At 39.0% G+C, this 19,614-nt stretch overlaps 1 protein-coding gene and 3 non-coding genes across 7 annotated transcripts; all 4 read right to left on the bottom strand.

Moving 5' to 3' along the window:
* Positions 1-2,104: 2,104 nt before the first annotated feature.
* On the bottom strand, positions 2,105-8,137 carry RABGGTB (Rab geranylgeranyltransferase subunit beta). Of its 4 annotated transcripts, none has more exons than XM_070405397.1 (7): positions 8,010-8,137; positions 7,108-7,305; positions 6,454-6,559; positions 5,594-5,646; positions 5,399-5,509; positions 4,513-4,638; positions 2,105-2,386 (listed from the first exon to the last, which is right to left on the bottom strand). In XM_070405397.1, exons 2-7 carry the CDS (start codon positions 7,294-7,296, stop codon positions 2,120-2,122), a joined length of 852 nt encoding a protein of 283 aa, XP_070261498.1. In that variant the 5' UTR covers positions 7,297-7,305; positions 8,010-8,137; the 3' UTR covers positions 2,105-2,119. The 4 variants fall into 4 exon arrangements, 3 of the variants coding, with proteins under 3 accessions (XP_070261498.1, XP_070261499.1, XP_070261500.1); XR_011470249.1 differs by having other exon boundaries at positions 2,296-2,386; positions 4,513-4,622; XM_070405399.1 differs by having other exon boundaries at positions 2,302-2,386; positions 4,466-4,638.
* Positions 6,907-6,978, bottom strand: LOC139004661 (small nucleolar RNA SNORD45). Its single transcript, XR_011470511.1, has one exon. It is a non-coding gene; the product is annotated as a small nucleolar RNA SNORD45 (small nucleolar RNA).
* On the bottom strand, positions 7,787-7,868 carry LOC139004660 (small nucleolar RNA SNORD45). Its single transcript, XR_011470510.1, has one exon. It is a non-coding gene; the product is annotated as a small nucleolar RNA SNORD45 (small nucleolar RNA).
* Positions 8,138-8,230: 93 nt separating the features above from the next.
* LOC139004662 (small nucleolar RNA SNORD45) lies at positions 8,231-8,309 on the bottom strand. The gene has a single exon (XR_011470512.1). It is a non-coding gene; the product is annotated as a small nucleolar RNA SNORD45 (small nucleolar RNA).
* Between the last annotated feature and the right edge of the window lie 11,305 nt (positions 8,310-19,614).

Raw genomic sequence — 19,614 nt, 5'->3', positions numbered from 1 at the left:
CTTTGGGAAATTAAGTTCTGTATCTGTTCAGTTTTCATGAATATGGAAATAGTACCAGAGTTTCATAGAAATTATAGGATTGGAAAAAAAAAGTAAAATACTCTGGATACCATTAGATATTCCTTTAAAACATTATTGAATTCATTCAATTAACTATAATAAATCAGATATTCACAGCATAGCCCACCCATATGCAGTGGCCACAGACATCGATTCTTCAAAAATACCATTTGAATAAGCTGTTCCACCCAATGACCTCCAAGCTTTCAGAAAGACTAGTGAATTATCAAATGCTATTGGACACTCAAAAAAATCTAATGTAAGCACCTATATGCAAGATGTTAAAATTGACACTGATCAATGTGTTAAGTGAACCATCATTACTTGTGCCAAGCCAGCTCAGCCAAAGGTTCAAAAGGCTGAGTGAGGGCGGTGAAGGATGAAGAAATGACAGAGAAAAAAGCTGAGTCTAGGTGGATCTTCCTGTGCCTGGCTGAGGCCACAGAGAGATCCAGAGGCAAGCCAGAGATAAACAAGGTAGTGGTCACCATAGTTACAATGTTCTTGTTTCACTTGTTTTGGCAGCACTTGCTACATCTCCCTCAGCCCATTAACTTCCCAGATAAGATCTAGGGAGCTTCATAAGGTCAAGCCTAATTATGCTGAGGATTGTACCCTCTAAGCTGGGACTTGTTTGTGGCTTTGCCAACAGGTCTGTCGAGGCTTAACCCTATAGCTGCGCCCTACAATTGCTCATGTGGAAAACTACTCTTAAAATGACTAGTACACAAGATAATGCAACATGTTTAAAACAGATTTCAACTTCCAAGAAAAACGTTCATAGCATGCTCTCCCTCCTGGGAGCAGGCCTGCCTTTCACCTCCCATCCCTGGCACATCACTTTGACCTTCCTCACTTTTAAGCTCCAGGGACCCTTCCTTTGCATCTATAACTTGTTTCCGAAGTCCATTTCTTCCATAAATTACTTCTACTTCTGTGATCTTACAAATGTTCTTAAAAATACCTTATTTTCACCAAGAATGCAAGACAGGAAATATAGTCTATCTGAAAACACATATACAAAAATATTGTAGTAACTATCTCCTGTTTCCTTACTGGGAGGGGGTGGCGGGGAAGCAAACCCTTTGGTAGTCAGTAGCTGGCATTCTGACATAAAATGTTAAAAATCAGCATAAAGTGTAGCCAAGATATCAATCACATTCTAAGATAGTGAACTGTCATTTACCAAAATTACTCTGTGACCAACTCAGAATAACCATAAACCTATGAAATAACTCCCAAATTTCAAGTTTATTTCACTTTGTGCATCTTTTAATTCATGTGGGGCATATCAATATTTAATCAGTTAACAATTTCATTGACATAGACCAATTTACATGAACTATCATTACATAACATGGAGGGAGCACATGGGAAAATCAAGTCAAATACAAGACTTCATTAACTAGCGTTATTACTCTTAGCGAAATTTAAATACATTGAAGTATAAACAAAATATTGTATTCAGAATGACAGCATTCTATAAGAAAAGCAAAAGCTGAAGATAGGCCTTTATTTTACAATATGTATACTTATATAATTTATTAAAATTATCACAATCACAACTCATATATAAAATATTAACAGTCATTTTTAAGTATGACAAGCACTTCAAAAACAAATTTTAGGATGACAAAATTATACTAAGCAACTTTGCATCAATGAATCTAGCTCACTAGTTCAGGCTGAATATTCATTCTCCTAAGTACTTCTTCAGGCATGCAAAAAACAGGATTAACAGGTTTAATTTGTTCTTCTCCCAAAAGTGACAATCCAGCAATTCCAAATAAAGTATGAAAAGGATCTACCTATAAAAAAATGAGAATTCAGATTATTAGAAAACAAAAACTTCTAAAACCCTGCTTCTGAACGATGGCTATATTGGAGCCCACTGTATTTTCTCTACTTGAACATATGCTTCAAGTTCTCGTAATAAAAATGGCTTCAAATTGTGATGTTAACCATGCACTATTTTGGAAATGTCATGAGAAATTTCTGCAAACTTGTTTTACTATTCTTTGCAGTCTCAAAAATTACAAAAAAAAAAAGCATACTGCTTTCAAAGCAACACTAGGAAATACCATCTATTTCTAAGTCTGGAATAGCTTAGAACCACAAAAGTAATGGAAAACACTGAGATGTAATTGTTACATGAATATGTCAGAAATGTACTTGCCATATCTCCTGGTCTGTCTGCAAATCCTCCAGTTTCTTCATCTTGACAAGCTAAGATGAAACTGCGCAGTTTCTCTCGATCAATCCAATGAAGCCTTCCTATTATCTTTAGGGAAGCCAACACCCACCATGAATAGCATACATCTGGTAACTAAGAGAGAAAAAAGCCACAAAGTTGCCACAATTTTTATTTTCTAGTCCACTTGGGTTGGGATGGGGAGGAATCAAGGACTATACTGACATGCAGTATTTGAAATGCTGAAATTCATTAACATAACTGCTTAGAATTAAAGAAAATCACTGGAAAAGACCAAATACTCCAATTCATCGAAAGGCATGCTATGTGTTTCAGTACTTTGAGGTGGAAAAAAGAGAAAAAAAACCATCTACTTTTATTTCTTCTGCAATGAATGCCTAACTCAGTCCCTTACTCAAATAGCTGGTAGTAAGATGAAATCTATGATGATGGATATTGCATATCCCCTAGAGCATTTTCAACAAGTACTCCCCAGGTAGTGGATAGATCTGCTTAAAAATCACCTGAAGCCTGGCCCCTCAAAATACAATTTAAGAAATTCAAGAGCCCAGCTGGCGTGGTTCAGTGTTTGAGCATATGAACCAGGAGGTCATGGTTTGATTCCAGGTCAGGGCACATGCCCGGGCTATGGGCTCGATACCCAATGGGTCACGTGCAGGATACGGCCAGTCAATGATTCTCTCTCATCATTGATGTTTCTATCTCTATTTTCCTTCCTCTCTGAAATCAATAAAAATATATATATATATATATTTTTTTTAAAGGCGCAGAAGACACCACCTGAGGCTGAATACAATCTTCAATAAGATCCTTGGGTAAATCATTCACATGATGGCCAGAGGAGAAAGGAGGCAAAAGGAGAAAAAAATGGGGGCACCTATAATAGCCAACAATAAAGAAAAACATTGTCCTACATTGTTAAAATGCTGGATCCTGTTAACTGCCACTCCGAATTGTTTAAAGTTGCCCAGGTTTTCCATAGGACCTTAACTAGAAACCACCTGTGGTTATTTCCCTACCCCACTCACCCCCAACTTATTAGAAATATCAAGCAAACAAAAGTGATAAAAGAAGCACTATGCACCTATAATATATTTTTAGGGTTAGGACTCAGCAAACTATAGCTTAAGTCAAATCTAGACTACCACCAAATAGTTTACATGTGTAGTTTTAAAAATGTTTGACAGAAAAATCATATGAAGCACAAAATGTACCCATAATTTTATTGCAACAGAGCCATGTCCATAATCTTACTGTCTATGGAAGCATTTGCTCTTTGGGCAGCAACAAGACCATAAACTACAAAGCTGAAAATATTTACCATCTGGCCCTTAAAGACCCAATTTAGAGCTTAATGTGTGTGATCTAAACAAAACTGAACTTAAGAAAAATTAATTCCCTTCTTCCAAATCCAAGTGTCAAAAATTAAAGGTTTTTCTTTTTTGGGGGGGTGGGGTAGGGGGAGAGATAATAAAAATATTGAATAAAAAGTTTTAGCAATTAAAAAAATATCTCTTTGGCTTGGCAAATCCATTGTCCCTTCACACCGATAAATCAACGTAGAAGAAGTTTCTAGAGTAGATGAGTCTGGCTCCCAGACATACACCATTTAATGCATGAATTATTCCCTGGTATATACCCAGAAATTAAAAGGTTTGAAGAATTAGCTTCATTTCAATGCCTGAGAAATGCAAGGCCTTGAGAAGGATGAGGGAGGAAAGATCCACTCAGAATTCAGATTATGTGTGAACATAAACATATTTTAAAGCTAAAAATATTTGCCATTTTTGTATTCTCCTTTAGACAATTCAAGAATTTACTTCAGGATAGGGAAAACCAAAAGACATAAATTTATAAAACAAGCATCAGAAGGCACCATGCACATCTTTTCTTCAAAAGTGTATTTTAGATACAGAGGAACTTATGCATATTGCTAAGTGAAAGAAGCAATTCTGAAAATACTACATCTATATAATGCCAACTATATGCATTCTGGAAAAAGCAAAACTAAAGTTAGTAAAAAGACCAGTGTTTCCCAGGGATCTGGGGGAGGACAGAGGGGTGAATAGGCAAAGTACAGGGCCTTTTTTTTTTTCATGGTACAACAGAAAAATTATAATGAAAGGAAGATAAAAAGCTAACTATCAATTTACAAGAGCAATATCAAAAAAGTTAAAATAAGACAGCACTCACTAAAGTTATAAAGCTGTTAGAACACAATGTATCTTCTGAAACAATACCTTCTCTGGCCTTCCATTCAGTCCACCTGAAGGTAACTGCCGTTCACAAAGCCACCACCCAAGTAAATCAGAGTTTACTTGGTGCAACTGATTAGTAATAGCCAGGAATCCTGTGCAACAATAGATCTAAAATTACAGACATAAAGTACAGGTGTATAATAATCTGCAATAAGTGATAAAAACTACTCAATTAAAACTCCATTTTATGTCTAAAAATTTCCTGACAATTGAAACATGGAAATATCACATAATTATTTGGAAAAAAAAAACGGAAAAAAAACACCTAAGCGTACTATTACTGGGATCAAATTTTGCAAAGAAATACTATTGTCAAAAGTTCTCTATGACTAAGATACTATTTTATTTCACAACTATTTATATGTATACAATGTTCTCTGGCATAGCAAATATAGGAACAAGCTGCTTTCAGTTATTTAGTTAAAAACTAATGGAGCCCAGGCCAGGTAGCTCAGTTGGTTAGAGCACTGTAATCTGGATACACCCAGGTTTGAGGTTCAATCCCTGGACAGGGCACATAGAAGAATCAACCAATGAATGCAAATCGGTTTCTCTCTCTCCCTTCCTCTTCCATATATATATATATATATATAAATATTTATAAATAAACACTAATGGAAAATCAAAATGTATTTTTGGTGATTATAAACCTACTTATGTTTGACTGGGTCGAAGTGTTTCACCAGCAGGTGAATGTACATAAAGCAAACTATTGTAAAAAAAAATAAAAAGGCCTTCCTTAATCAGCAATTAATCAACTATAATGTAACATCCCACATTATATTACCTTTGGTCAAATTAACTTCACTCATACTTAACAAACACTAAAATTGCTATTAACATATTTTAATCTGCATTAGTGAATTACCTGCCCAGCATGGGACTCAGAACCTGGCCTACAACCAAATCCACCATCAAAGTTCATACACGATAAAACAAATTCAATTGCCTTTTCCACATTAATAGCATCCAGCTTCCCCTATAAACAAACAAAAAACAATGCCTATAAATTCCAGAGTAACCATGTGCACTAATTAATTCCAATACAATAGTCATAACTTACCAATAGAGCCAAAGTTGCCACAGCACAAAAAGAGAATCTTGTATCAATTTCTCCTAAAAATAAACGGAATCAAACCAAAACTTAAGTGTTACTAAACGCTTCAGATCATAACATACACAAGTTATTCTGTACAATTACTATGGTTAAAACTTAAAATTTACTTGTAGGTCTCCAGAAGGAAAGCTAAATCTAAAGTGAAATCATTTTACTTCTATTAAAACTAAGATCTAGAAAAATGCTTTGACAAAATACAGCAAATTATCTAGAGTTGTTTACACAATACCCAGAGAGGGAAGGTAATAATTAACAGAGCCAAAAGGACTAGTTAGTTCCTAATAATAATGAACTTACCCTATTACATATAAGTAGATTTTCACATCCCATGAAGCAGCTGGTCTCTCCGGGCTGCACTGTATTCAGCCCTGAAGTAGAGATTATCTAATTTATCAAGTAAAATACTATTCCCTCCCTCCACTCAAATACTCAGTAAGTTTGTAAAGTTTTTATCATCTTTCCCTTGCCAGTAAGCAGTTTTTTAAGAACTTTACAAACCCACCAAATATTGGGGGGGCAAAATTTCACCTACCTTATCTTTTAGACTGACCCCCTCTGTTCCAGTGCTCCTGTAGGCTGACATAACTAGCTCAGTGCATGCTGGAACTTCCAGCAGACTATTAACTCCAGTTAGACCAGCTGCTTAGTGGGACCTGAAAAGATGAAAAACTTTTTAAAAAACTTCTTTTAAATTAGCAAAGTCTCCAATTAACTGTACTTAAAAATATGCAGCAAAGCTTATTACAATAAACACCATAACATTTTAAGATTGGTATATTTGGTAGAATGAATTAAAATGACATTACCCCAAATATCTCCAGCAAAAGAACCATCTTCTTTCTGTAGACTCTGAACATATTCCACAACTTTATTTACGTCAATAACATTAATACTATCATACAGAGTAAGAATCTGTAACAAAAAAAAGTTAAATAAATACATCTTCAACCCTAATTGATTCTAATGTTCTTCTTCAACTGTCTTTTAAGTCAAGCAAGCATGTCCTTTTGTCTAGGAATATTATAAACTTTTCCCAACATGCAAAGTATCTTCTATGCAATGAAATTATAGGTATTAAAATCCAAACTTCTAAAAGCATTTTTCTACATATAAATTGTAACTTAAAATTTTAACTCTTAAATAGTCTAACTTATGTAGACTTTAAACCCTTATTTGTGGGATCTTCAATATCAAAATTAAAACATTTACCACCACCTTGTGATTTCCAAATATTTACATAACTAAACCTTTTACCATCCAAGGTCTCAGTGTAATTTTAGAATTTGCATCAACTTTGAATTCAGCTAATACATGCCATCACATCATTGACCTTGTTAAATAGACTTCAAAACTTAGGGTAACTTTTTGACATACTCATTTTATTACTTTCCTGGTTTCAAATTTCCCCTCAGGTTAAGAGCATACGCTACCAAGATTGCCAAATTTTAATCAGTACTTACCTGGACAGCACTCAGAGTGTACAAAAGATGAGGATCATGTCCAATACTAGCACTTATTCCACCACACTCGTGTTGACATGACTTAATAAATGCCAGAATTTCTTCTTTATTCATGCGATTTAGTTGTCCCATGAGATCCATTACAGTCAGACCCCAATAGACGCCACTCATTCTCAAGTACTCAGACATACAGTACTCCTAAAATACACAATTACTTTAATGTGTCAGTTTGAATTCATGCTGGGTCAGAAACCAAACATATAAACATTTAATCCTATCAATGATGTTTAAATTTGTGGCTCTCAAATTTGGGGGACAGAAGTTCTACTATCTGAGAAGCGTATGAAAAACTCACTTGTGACTGACCAAATAGGGCTTTAACTCTTCCAGGAGCCAACCAGAAGAGTAAATGAGAAGACCTACTTTTTTTAAGTTCGGGGAGAACATTTCTTTCAGAGTACCTACATCGTATTTAATGACTCCATAATGACATGGTTATGGGAACGTATTACTTAAGTCAAGAATTTATCAATACTAGGTATTTTCCATGGTAATCCAGCTGTTGAGACACTAAAGGGAAAAATATTTACTTTCAGGTGAGCTGCTCACTACTTTATTCAAAGATCGTCCCAGAGAAAAATTATTCTATAATGTTTAAAACTCAAGGTAAAAGTTTTTCAAGGTCTCAGAGTAATTCTAGAGCTAGTGTTATTACACATCAGCTGTAAATTCAGATAATACATGCCAACACATCATTGACCTTGAAAGTATTGTCTCAACTACAAAAAAGTAGAAATTTATTCTGTACTTCAAACCTCTTAGAATGGGCCATAAATACTGACCCACTGACTGCTTATGAAGAATAGTCTTCTTTGAAACTTTCAACATAAAACTATACATACATAATCATCTTTCTTTGAGCCATAGGATGCAATATAATCTGCATGCTTCTCCAGTAAGAGGGTGTCAGGCGCATCTGACTTGATGGTAACATCCTTCTGTGGTGTGCCCTTTCAAAATAAAAGTAGTGATTTCATAAACGTTTACCTTTCAATGTCTGACCCCAGGACACATTCAATACACCTCGTAACTTGAAGCCCTTGTAATGATTCAGGTTATTTTTCAGGTCTCAGAGTAATTCTAGAGCTAAAGTAGTCGTAATCAACTTTAGATTCAGAATACATGCCGGCTCATCATAGACCCAAAAAATGACCTTTATCGATTGCTTATCTTTCCCTTAAAGAGTAAAATAAACACCACGGAGTATCAACGCTCACAAATTCAGGGCAAGTTATGGTTTACATGTGGCAATAAGCAAGCAGATGCGTTAACATACCTAACTAGACAATAACTTGCAATTGTTATTTAATGCAATTTTATTAATCTAGAAACTCGGTTTCAAAGCACTTTCTACGCACCCAAGTTATTCCATTGCTTAAGCAGTCCCTTTAGCCCCAGGCTCTCCAGCTTTCGTCAGTTTCTGAATTTCCAACAAGCCCCCAGGTGATGAGAATGCTGGTCTAATTCTCCCCATTATCTAGAACTTCGTGACTGACATTGAATTGTGTTCATTTTTAAGTAGGTCATGACGATTACTAAAAAGAAGTTAGTGCCCTGACCGGTTTGGCTCCGTGGATAGAGCGTCGGCCTGCGGACTCAAGGGTCCCAGGTTCGATTCCGGTCAAGGGCATGTACCTTGGTTGCGGGCACATCCCCAGTGGGGAGTGTGCAGGAGGCGGCTGATCGATGTTTCTCTCTCATCGATGTTTCTAACTCTCTATCCCTCTCCCTTCCTCTCTGTAAAAAATCAATGATATATTTTTTAAAAGTTAGTAAATTTCTTCCAAATTCCATTTAAAATTTACCACCTTACCAGTCACGATTCTGAAGATTGAGCCACTAAATACATATGTATAGAGAAGGAAAAAAGCAGCGCCTACGTGGTCTGGTTTTGTGGGATTAAAAAATCGGGCCTTTGAATCCCGAGGCCCGCCCGACTGGAGGAAGCCTGCAGAAAATGACAGGCGGCACCGCGCCCGCGAGGTCTGCAGGAAACGCTGAGGAATATTTCAGCCTTTCTGAGCACTCAAGAAACCTCCCAAGGCCATGGCTTAACCTAACCATCCTCCAACACCTGCTAAGCCACACTACAATCACTGAGCGGCTAAATACTACGCTGCGCGGCCTCCTCCCCGACCCAGCGGGACTGCAGCGAAAAGCGCAGCCACACTCACCATGTCTGAGAGCGAAAAGAGAACTGAGCCCGTTGGAGGGTGTAGTTAGTAGGCTCGCGCATGCGCAGAAGCACCCCTCAGGGCCCCTCCGCCGCCCGACATAGTTGACTAAGCTCCTGCCTGTCCCATTGGCTACACTAGGACCCCACCGACTGCTTATAGCTGTCTTTGCTGCCTGTGCTCAAAGGCTTTGCCTCCCCCGCGCCACCACCCCAATACCACCCCCGTTTAATAATCTCATAATCCTATCGTTTGGTCTAAAATAGTTTTAAGTAATACTCTCTCAATTACTTTTTTAAAAAAATAGATTTTATTAATTTTCTTACAGAGAGAAAGGGAGAGGGATAGAGTTAGAAACATTGATCACCTGCCTCCTGCACACTCCCTACTGGGGATATGCCCGCAACCAAGGTACACGCCCTTGACGTGAATCGAACCTGGGACCCTTAGAGTCCGCAGGCTGATGCCCTATCCACTGAACCAAACCGGTCATGGCTCAATTACTTTTTAAAAAAACTCTTTTCCCCCAATTGACCTCTCTCCCACCCACCCACCACCCACCCCCGCTTACCCCCCCTTTAAGAAATCATTTGCTCCTAAGGCTCTTTGAACTCTGAAGATCTGAAATGGCTAGTGCTTAGTAGAGTTCTTGCATGCAGTGAGTGTCCATTGTTTGCGGTGACTATTAATGAAATGTTCCTGTCCCCCTCCAATTTGCCTTGTCCATTCAGAGTCCAGCCCCTCACTTCTTCAGGAAGTGCTAATAGCAGAAGTATTTGTAAATTACTTTAGAAAAAGGAAACATCCCTGCGCCTTTTCAGAACTTTCCACAGAATTCATATTTGTTGTGCTTTCTTAGGTCTACTACTTAAGCATTTTTGAGCACTCATTCAAAAAAATTGGCACGCCCTCCCATGAAAATGCATTGCATTTGTTAGGGGCAGAAATATAATATTGTGGACTAGCTATTAGTTATAAGAAATAAAATGAGAACTATTAATCATGCTCTGTTAACCATGATGGTTTTGTTCTGATTAAAGAAAGCACATTCCAACCTGACTGGGAATTGTATGCCCTGGGACATGGGAGCTAACATTGGCATGCAGTCCATCCTCCTGTCTTGAAAACTGCCTGTCATGGAAAGATTTACAACCTCCTGGCTGAAACAATCTAGTCCTGGAGGAACCTGTTCTTTGAAAACCCCAGCCCCTATTATATGTAATCTAGTCCGAAGGCATCCAGAGGTACCTGCCTTCTATGACCACCTACCTCCCCACACCCCAGTCCACATGACTTGTAACCTGTAATGATCATCCTGTGCCTACTTTCCCATACCTGTAATTTCCACTTTCCCACATAATCTTTGTCCTTCTACTCAATATAAGCAGCTGGCTTATAGTGGGGTGCAGAGCATATTTTTGTGGATGACCTGCAGCTCTCCCATACTGCTGGCATTATTGGAATAAACGCTCATATATGATTCAACCATGTCTCTGCTTAGTCGGCTCAAGTAGTGACAGGCAGCCCGGAGCCCTTGCTTGTCAGATTGCACATTCAGTAGCGATTTGGAGTAGGGTTCTGCACAGTGACATCCATAATTGAGAATGTTGGATCAACGATGATAGCTTTCATTGTTTCTCCCTTTAATTTTGTTGATATTTCCATTTATAGTTTGAGGTTCCATTATTAAATGCATGCAAGTTTATAGTTCTCTATTTCTGGTGATTTCAGCCTTTTGTCATTAAATCAGATGTGGGAGGAATGACCAAGGGAGAGGGGGCAGTGATCAGATCTCTTTGGTAAAGCAATGTTTAAAATAAGAATAATAAAATAAGCATCAGATCCAAAGAGTAAGGTTAAGATTGAGTCAATAATTGCTGAAGGAATGAAAAATAAGCCTAAATTCCTATTTTATAAATTTATTCAAAAATATGTATTGGATGCCAAATATTAATCTAGGTTCTAGGAAACAATGGTGAACAAAATGGAAATATTTTTAGTGTACCAGACTGAAGGGGGCTGTTTGCCTGTGCTCCTCAAAGCCTAAAAAGACCTGTAGAAGAGTTTGCAGCCAAGAAAGTAAAGATGGATTCAGGTGCCATACCTGAAGTCCCAGGTAGCTCATTCTCAAATACCTGGCTTCCTAATGGCTTCTAGAGGATAGGCTATAAAGGGGAACAATTAGTAATAATGGTGACTAAGGGAGTTAGGGTCCTGGTCAGGGTCCTGGTCTCTACTGATTGGTCAGCCCTAGGGTGGTGGTGGGCGGGGGGGGGGGGGGGGGGGGGGGGCGGGTAGTTGATCACTGCATCGGGTCCTGATGTCAACCATGGCATTACTGAGTCTGGTTTCACAAGCATGTGGTCAGTCAGTGGGGTTGTTCTGGAGCTGAAACTCAACTGAGGCCTAGATATTTTCTCTAGTTTGGCCAGTTTCTCTGTGGTCAACAAACCTGAGGCTTTGTTCCTAAGACTACTGGTTGCTGACCAGAACCTCTTTGGCTTAATAATTAAGCAAGGGAAATGGAGGGAGGTGAGTTAGGGTTTTAGGTGAGGCCATTTCAAGTCAAAGGAAAAAAAGGGGGGAGGCAGATTAAAGAAAACAAGGTTTCTGTGTGTGATTACATAGAGAGCATCTGTTCTAGCAATTCTTATAATACATTCAACAATTCTATTTCTAAGTACTTCTCCTACAAATATACTCGCCTGGGTATGAACTTGTGGCAGAATAGTAAGAACCTAGGGAAATTCCTGGGCAAGTGAAATAGAGAAACTGAGACAAGAAAATTAAACAAAGCCAAATAGTTTGGGCAGCTTGCAGCCAACTTGTGAATTTGAAAGACCTTATCTTCTCCTACCAAAAACACTTGAGAGGAAGTGGTTAATATCTCTCCTCCTTAGCTGAAAAATACATAGCTTAAATCACCCTGGAACTGCTAAGGCAGGAGGAGAAAAGGGGGAAGGGAAAAAAAAGGGAATTTATCTCACACTAAACAAAGAAGTCAGCTGCCTTAGAATTTGCCATACAAGAAATCTGGTGTTTGTACAAGCATCCTAAAATAAGCCACAACAATGTAGCCCAGGACTTTGAAACCTAATCTGCTCCCCAAGATATCTGGCAGAGGAACCTTGAAACCTATAGGGAAAAAGGGAATAAAACACCTTGAACCCCCACTGGGCATGTGCTCAGATTAGCTGGGTGGTCCACTTTTGCTATATGCTAAATATCCTATCTAATAAAGAGGTAATATGCAAATTGACCATCACTCCAACACATAAGATGGCCACCCCCATGTGGACACAAGATGGCCAGCAGGGGAGGGCAGTTGTGGGTGATCAGGCCAGCAGGGGAGGGCAGTTGGGAGGAACCAGGCCTGCAGGGGAGGGCAGTTGGGAGGAATCAGGCCTGCAGGGGAGAGCAGTTAGGGGCAACCAGGCTGGCAAGGAAGGGATATTAGGGGTGACTGGGCCAGCAGGGAAGGGCAGTTGGGGGCGACCAGGCTGGCAGGGGAGGACAGTTGGGTGTGACTAGGCCAGCAGGGGAGGACAGTGGGGGTGACCAGACTTACAGAGGAGGGCAGTTGAGGGTGAACAGGTCTGCAGGGGAGGGCAGTTAGGGGCAATTGGGCTGGCAGGGGTGGGCAGTTAGGGGCAACCAGGCTGGCAAGGGAGGGAAGTTAGGGGTGACAGGGCCAGCAGGGATGGGCAGTTGGGGGCAACCAGGCCTGCAGGGGAGGGCTGTTGGGGGTGACCATGCCTGCAGGGAAGGGCAGTTAGGGGCGATCAGGCCTGCAGGTGAGGGCAGTTGGGGGCGACCAGGCCTGCAGGGGAGGGCAATTAGGGGTGACCAGGCCAGCAGGGGAGGGCATTTAGGGGCAATTGGGCTGGCAGGGGAGCAGTTAGGCATTGATCAGGCTGGCAGGGGAAGGGTTAGGGGTGGTCAGGCTGGCAGGCAGAAGCAGTTAGGGGCAATCAGAAAGGCAGGCAGGCGAGTGGTTGGGAGCCAGCAGTCCCAGATTGTGAGAGGGATGTCTGACTGCCCATTTAGGCCTGATCCCACTGGGATTGGGTTTAAACCAGCAGTTGGATATTCCTCAAGGGGTCCCAGATTGGAGAGGGTGCAGGCTGGGCTGAGGGACATGCCCACCCCATGCGTGAATTTTGTGCACCAGGCCTCTATTATTTTTAATAAATTTGCTTGCTTTGCTTCAACACTGCTGTCACTTGTCTGAAAACTTTCTTAGGAAACTGACAAGAACTGAGGAGGGGACAGCTCTCCCTCTCCAACTAAGGGAGCTGTACTATAACAAAGTAACTTATGTGCAAGAATTTTAAGCTGCAGTTTTTGCAATAGCAAAAGATTACAAATATTTTAATTAATCATCAAGGGTTATATAAACTATGGTATATTCATTATGCAGCCATTAAAAAGAATGAGGAAGCTCTGCATACATTGCTTTGGGAAGATCTCCAAAATAAATTAATTGAAAACAAAACCAGAAAGTGCTAAACTACATATAGTTTGCTACTATTTGTGTGGGAAACAAAGGAAAATTTATGTGGATATACTTGCACATGCACAGAATTACTAAAAGTAGTTGCCTACAGAAGGAGAAATGGCTGACTGGGAATAGGATTTAAAGAAGGCTGACCTTTCACTGAATATTCTGGTACTTTTGAAATTTGGTATGTTTTTGCCCCTTCAAAAAGTAAAAATGTACCTCCTGCCAAAGAAAGGTAACTACAAAAAACACACACAATATTGATTAAAAACAAATTCATCTCCACCTTAAGACCTTCATTGACCAATATAACCACATGGGGCTCTTGAAATGTGGCCAATCTGAATTGAGATATGTTTTAAGCATAAAATATACACCCCTATTTCAAAGACTTAGTAGTAAAAATAGTACAAAATATCTCATTAACAATTTAAAAGTATTGATTGTTTAAGTGATATTTTGGATATATTAGGATAAATAAAATATATTCTTAAAATTAACTTCACCCTTTGTTATTTACTTTTTTAATATGTCTGTATGTGAAGAGCTCTAATCTGTTAAGAATTTAATGCCCACTGAGAAGGAGAACAGTTCTTTGAGTTCTGGACCCATAAGTTTACTTTTGGCCAGTGGATGAAGTTGTAGAAATGATAAGTCCTCAATGTGTCTGTATAGCTATAATCTACACTAATAAAAGAGAAACATGCAAATTGGTGTCACTCGGCTATGCCCACCAGCCAATCAGAGCGACTATGCAAATTAACCCAACAAAGATGGCAGTTAATTTGCATACACAGGCACGGAGTGAAGACTGAAGACTGAAGACTGAAGACTGAAGAGGCTTGGCTTCTCTACTGCAGTTGCAGTAGAGAAGCCAAGCCTTGCTGTGGCCACAGCGGAGAAACCTAGCCTCGAGGCTTGGCTTCTCTGCTGTGGCTGGACCAAAGGCCTGGATCCCAGATGCCAGAGGAAAACCGGAGCCGGCAGCCAGGGGAAGGAAGGCCTATTGCGCAAATCTTCGTTCAACGGGCTTCTAGTCTGTCTATAATTACACATCTATAATTACATATCTACTTCTGAACAGTATAAATTAATAAATTTAAGTTTATATACATTGCTTCTTATTTTTATATGCTACTAGAGCCTGGTACACAAAATTCATGTACTCGGGTTGCAGCAGGGAGGGGGGCAGAGTCCCTCAGCCTGGCCTGCACCCTCTTGCAGTCCGGAGCCCTCAGTGGATGTCCGACTGATGGGTTAGGCCCGTTCCACTCAGGGAGTGGGCCTAAGTGTGCAGTCAGACATCCTTAGTGCTGCAGCGGAGGCAGGAGAGGCTCCCGCCACCACCCTGCACTTGCCAGCTATGAGCCCGGCTTCTGGTTGAGCAGTGCTCCTCCTGTGGGAGTGTACTGACCACCAGCGAGCAGCTCCTGCGTTGAATAAGATCAGGCCAAAACTGGCTCTCCGACATGCTCTGAGGGGTCCTGGATTGCGAGAGGGCGCAGGCCAGGTTGATGGACCCCACCAGTGCACGATTGGGGTTGGGGAGGGATGCAGGAGGTTGGCCACCTGGGGAGGGTTTCAGGGTGTGTCTGACCTGTCTCACTCAATCCCGATTGGCTGGACCCCAACAGCAAACTAACCTACCTGTCGAAGTGTCTGCCCCCTGATGGTCAGTGCACATCATAGCGACTGGTCAACCGGTCGACTGTCTGCTCCCTGGCTGATTTGAAAAAACAATTAGGTATAATTTTGATTCATTCACACTGGACAGCTATTGCTGTGTAGGCTGTTGTCATTTTATTATTTGACAAACTAAGGAAAAGAGTTCAGTGCCCCTGACTAAATAGTCAGATATTGCACTTTTTAAAAATTCTTGAGGTGCACCACTGTACTATGGCAGACCAGTTGAAAATTGTTGGTTTACTGATTAACCCCTTCACCAACAATGTAAAAACTTAATTTTTACCTTTGACTAGATAGCAGAGATTTTGTCTTACCAGAATAATTTTTCTGAGCTCTCAACATTGACTTTTTCATATCCTTAATTATTTTTTTAAAAGGAACAAAGTTTCCTCATTTGCTAAATATCTAAAGTCCCTTATAATCATATTACATTCTTCTGTGTTTATTTATTGTCCATTTCATTAAATAGGTAACCAAGTGTTCTTTCTCAGGCACCTTTAATCCTATCTTACTCAAGATATCAGGTCATCTTTGCCATCTCTTTTGATTTTTCCTTCCCATGGTCAAATTTTGAATTTAGACAAATTAAATTTCAGGATATACTTTACACCTAAATGTATCCTTGAAATCTTCTGTGGTCCCCTGTAAAATCACAAAAACTATTCTTTCACTTTATTTTTTTAAAAAAGATAATAAAAACAATTACATGTTTCCCATCTTGGAGATTTGTCAATGTCCTATTTCCCTCAGGGTAAATAATGCTTTAAATTCTTATGAGATAGTTATACACTATGCTGCAACAGATATTTTAATTCACTTCCATTCTGACATTTTTGGATATAGTAATTAACTACAACATTCAGTCTTGATCATTGCAATGAATTGAATGTTTGTGTTCCCCCAAAATTTGTATGTTGAAATCCTAATCTGCAATGTGATATTAGGAAGAGGGGCCTTTGAGATGTAATTAACACATGAGGGTGAAGTCCTTATGAATGGGAGTAGTGCCCTTATAACAGGGATCCCAGTGAGCTCACTCACCTTATTTCTGCACTGTGAGGATACAAGAAGTTAGCAGTATGCAACGCCGGAGAGGGCCGGCACCTTGATCTTGCACTTCCTAGTCTCTAAAACTGTGAGAAATAAATGTTTGTTGTTTGAGCCACTGGTCTGTGGTATGGTTACAGCAGCCTGAACTAGGGCAATCATCTACAGATAGTCTCTGTTTTATGCTGATGCTAGCTAGAAGGCTAGAAGGCTATGCTATAAGCTACAGCCCAAAGTTTATGCATTCAGGGCCAGTCTCAGAGACACATGGAAAGGATCAGGTGTTTTGAACTATTGATAGATAACTTTAACAAAACCTCTTGGGTACAGACTTCCAAGCCGACATAGCTTAGACAAATATCATACTATATCAGTGACTGAGTCAGGGTTTCTAGGACTCTTTGGTCTGAAAGCGGATGGCTTCTTGAAAGCAGTTCACTGACTCAATTGTTCAAGAAGAACAATTACAGAGAACTGAATGAACCAATGAGTGAAATTTAATCATGGCTACTTGTTTGGAATATTCTTCTGCAGTTGTAATGTTCTATTTTTATGGATATGTGAGGAAGCCCTTTTTCATTCTTAGCCTATCTCTAGACTTCTGTTTGATGGGCTCTGCTTTTGTAAACTGGAATTTTAAGATGGTATCTGATTGTCACTGAGTCTCCAGAATTCAGAAGCATCTACTGGGTCTCCTTACATTTCATGGCAATATTCGAAAGGAGTTGGCACTCCTGTTTCCCAGGATATAATTGAAGAGATTGATTGTGTAACCAAGGCCATACCTAATATGTCATATTTGAAAATAAATCTTAATCAGCTATGACTAGCCCACTAATAAATAAGCTGACTTTATATGTAGAATCAATGCCTACAAATTATCCCAGTAAAACAGAAATGGTACCTGGCTTACAGGGTTCCAGTTTTATAGGGAGGGTCCTTCTTGGCAAGCCAGGAACCTCAGTACATTTTGGAGAAGCTGAGGAGAGAAATTCTCCCAAATTCTGAGTCACTACTGGAGAAATCTGGTGGGAGGTTTCTTGGACTTGGTTTCCTAGCCTTTAGATACCAAATTATAGAGGCTTTAAAAGTCCAATTTGAGTACTTTATTAAAACTTTTATTGTTTTTTTTTATGAAAACTTTTAGAAGTTAATCCTGTCTCTGGATTTCCAAAGTTAATACAAGGCCTACATGGTTAATTTACACTCTTACAGTATCTAGGTCAATAGTCAGGCCAAACCGGCCTTGTAGTTATCAAGGGTAATCTTGGCATAGTGTTTATAATCATAGGAAGACACTATCAAGAAACATTGTCAAAGACTTGGAAATGGATAAAAGAAATTACTGAATATACTTTTATTGAAGTGCTAGGTATTGTCTAATGGATCCTCTGGGTATTTTCTGAAGGGGTGTGTAGCTGTGACTGTCTTTCTATTGGCAGGCTGTTTTACAACTCTGTAAAGTTAGAAGTTATATTGTAGAAAATGAAGAATAATGCAAATAAACTATGAACTACTACTGATTTCTGCTCTGTAGAAAAGATGACTCCTTTAGATTTTATTGCCCTATAGGTTATTAGCCAGTCTTATATCTATTAGCAACTTCTTTTAAGCATTTCTAACTGCTTTTATGTCTGTTCTTAGATTCTCCCTTTTACCAGTTCTAACATCTTATTAGTTTCTTCATTGAGTTTAATGAAATGTTTAACGTGTTAAAACAACAAAAGCACTGTTGCCTATAAACTTTAATTGTTAATCTTCAAAGATCTTTTGTACTATTTTTTTGTACTATTTGATAATGGGTAATATACTAAAATTAATGAATGTGATTCTGGGAGCTGTATAAACTGCTATTTTTATTTTATTTTTAATTCAGTGTAGTCTTGGAATAATCTCTTCTCCCTTTATGCAAATTGATGACTCTGGTAGATCCTTAAACATTCATTCAAGTAATTTGGTAAGTATATGGCAATTTTTTATAAAATGATTCCTCTTCCAGGAACCATCAACTCACAGATATATGCAATTAACAATCATGTTTATAGTTTATAATTCTACCTACCCTTCTGGCTTTTATAGCTCTAGACAGCTGATAAGTGGTGGGAAGTCTAATATGTGAATATTAGATCTTATACTATTACTAGAAGCCCGATGCATGAAATTTATACAAGGGGTTCGGCCCTCGCAGCCGCCCACTGGTCGTTACGGAAGGTTGTTCTGGAAGGTCGTTCCACTGTCAGGTCTAATTAGCATATTAGCTCTTTATTATATAGGATGGGATCAAAGAAGCAGAGAAAGCTAGGCTACAGAACAAGACAAAAAAAACACACAACACCACATGACAGCGAGAAGTAGAGTTGTGAGGTAGAAAAATAGTATTTCATGGATTGCTAAAGACTGTTTGGGTTCTAGTGCCTTACTAAAACTGACTCCATCCCTGCCCTTTAGATCCACGAGGCACTTTAATATACAGTTGACCCTTGAACAACTTGGATTAAACAGCACCAGTCTCCTTGTATGTGGATTTTTCCCACCAATAAGTACATAGAGTACTATAAATGTATTTTCTCTTTATTTTTATGATTTTCTTAATAACAGTTTATTTTCTCTAGCATACTCTAAGAATACACATATAATATACAAAATATGTGTTAGTGGACTATGTTCTCAGTTCCCAGTAAGGCATCTGGTAGAAGTAGGCTATTAGTAATTAAGTTTTTTGGGAGTCAAAAGTCATTAGTGATTTTCCACTGCATAGGGCTGGAGGTTGTGGGGGTAATTTCACAGCCCTTGACCCTTGAGTTGTTCGAAGTTCAATTGACTTAAATATAATTGTTCACTTTTTAACTTAAAGTAGCTTAAGTTCATTTGTGTTACTTGTGACTAAAGTCTTAATTGATAGTTATATAATTGCTTAATACTTATTAGCAAGGGTAGTTCAATAAATATTCTCATCATATGGCTCTGAAACATATTTTTATTTAGAAGCCTTTATGCTAGTATTTAGAATTGGTAAATTTTTGGACCTGTGTATTATAA

Source organism: Myotis yumanensis, unplaced genomic scaffold, assembly GCF_028538775.1.
Source record: "Myotis yumanensis isolate MYYU_CA2020_CCGP unplaced genomic scaffold, mMyoYum1.0.hap1 SCAF_2, whole genome shotgun sequence".
In the NCBI taxonomy this organism is placed as follows: Eukaryota; Metazoa; Chordata; class Mammalia; order Chiroptera; family Vespertilionidae; genus Myotis; species Myotis yumanensis.
This window is presented reverse-complemented; position numbering and strand designations above follow the sequence as displayed.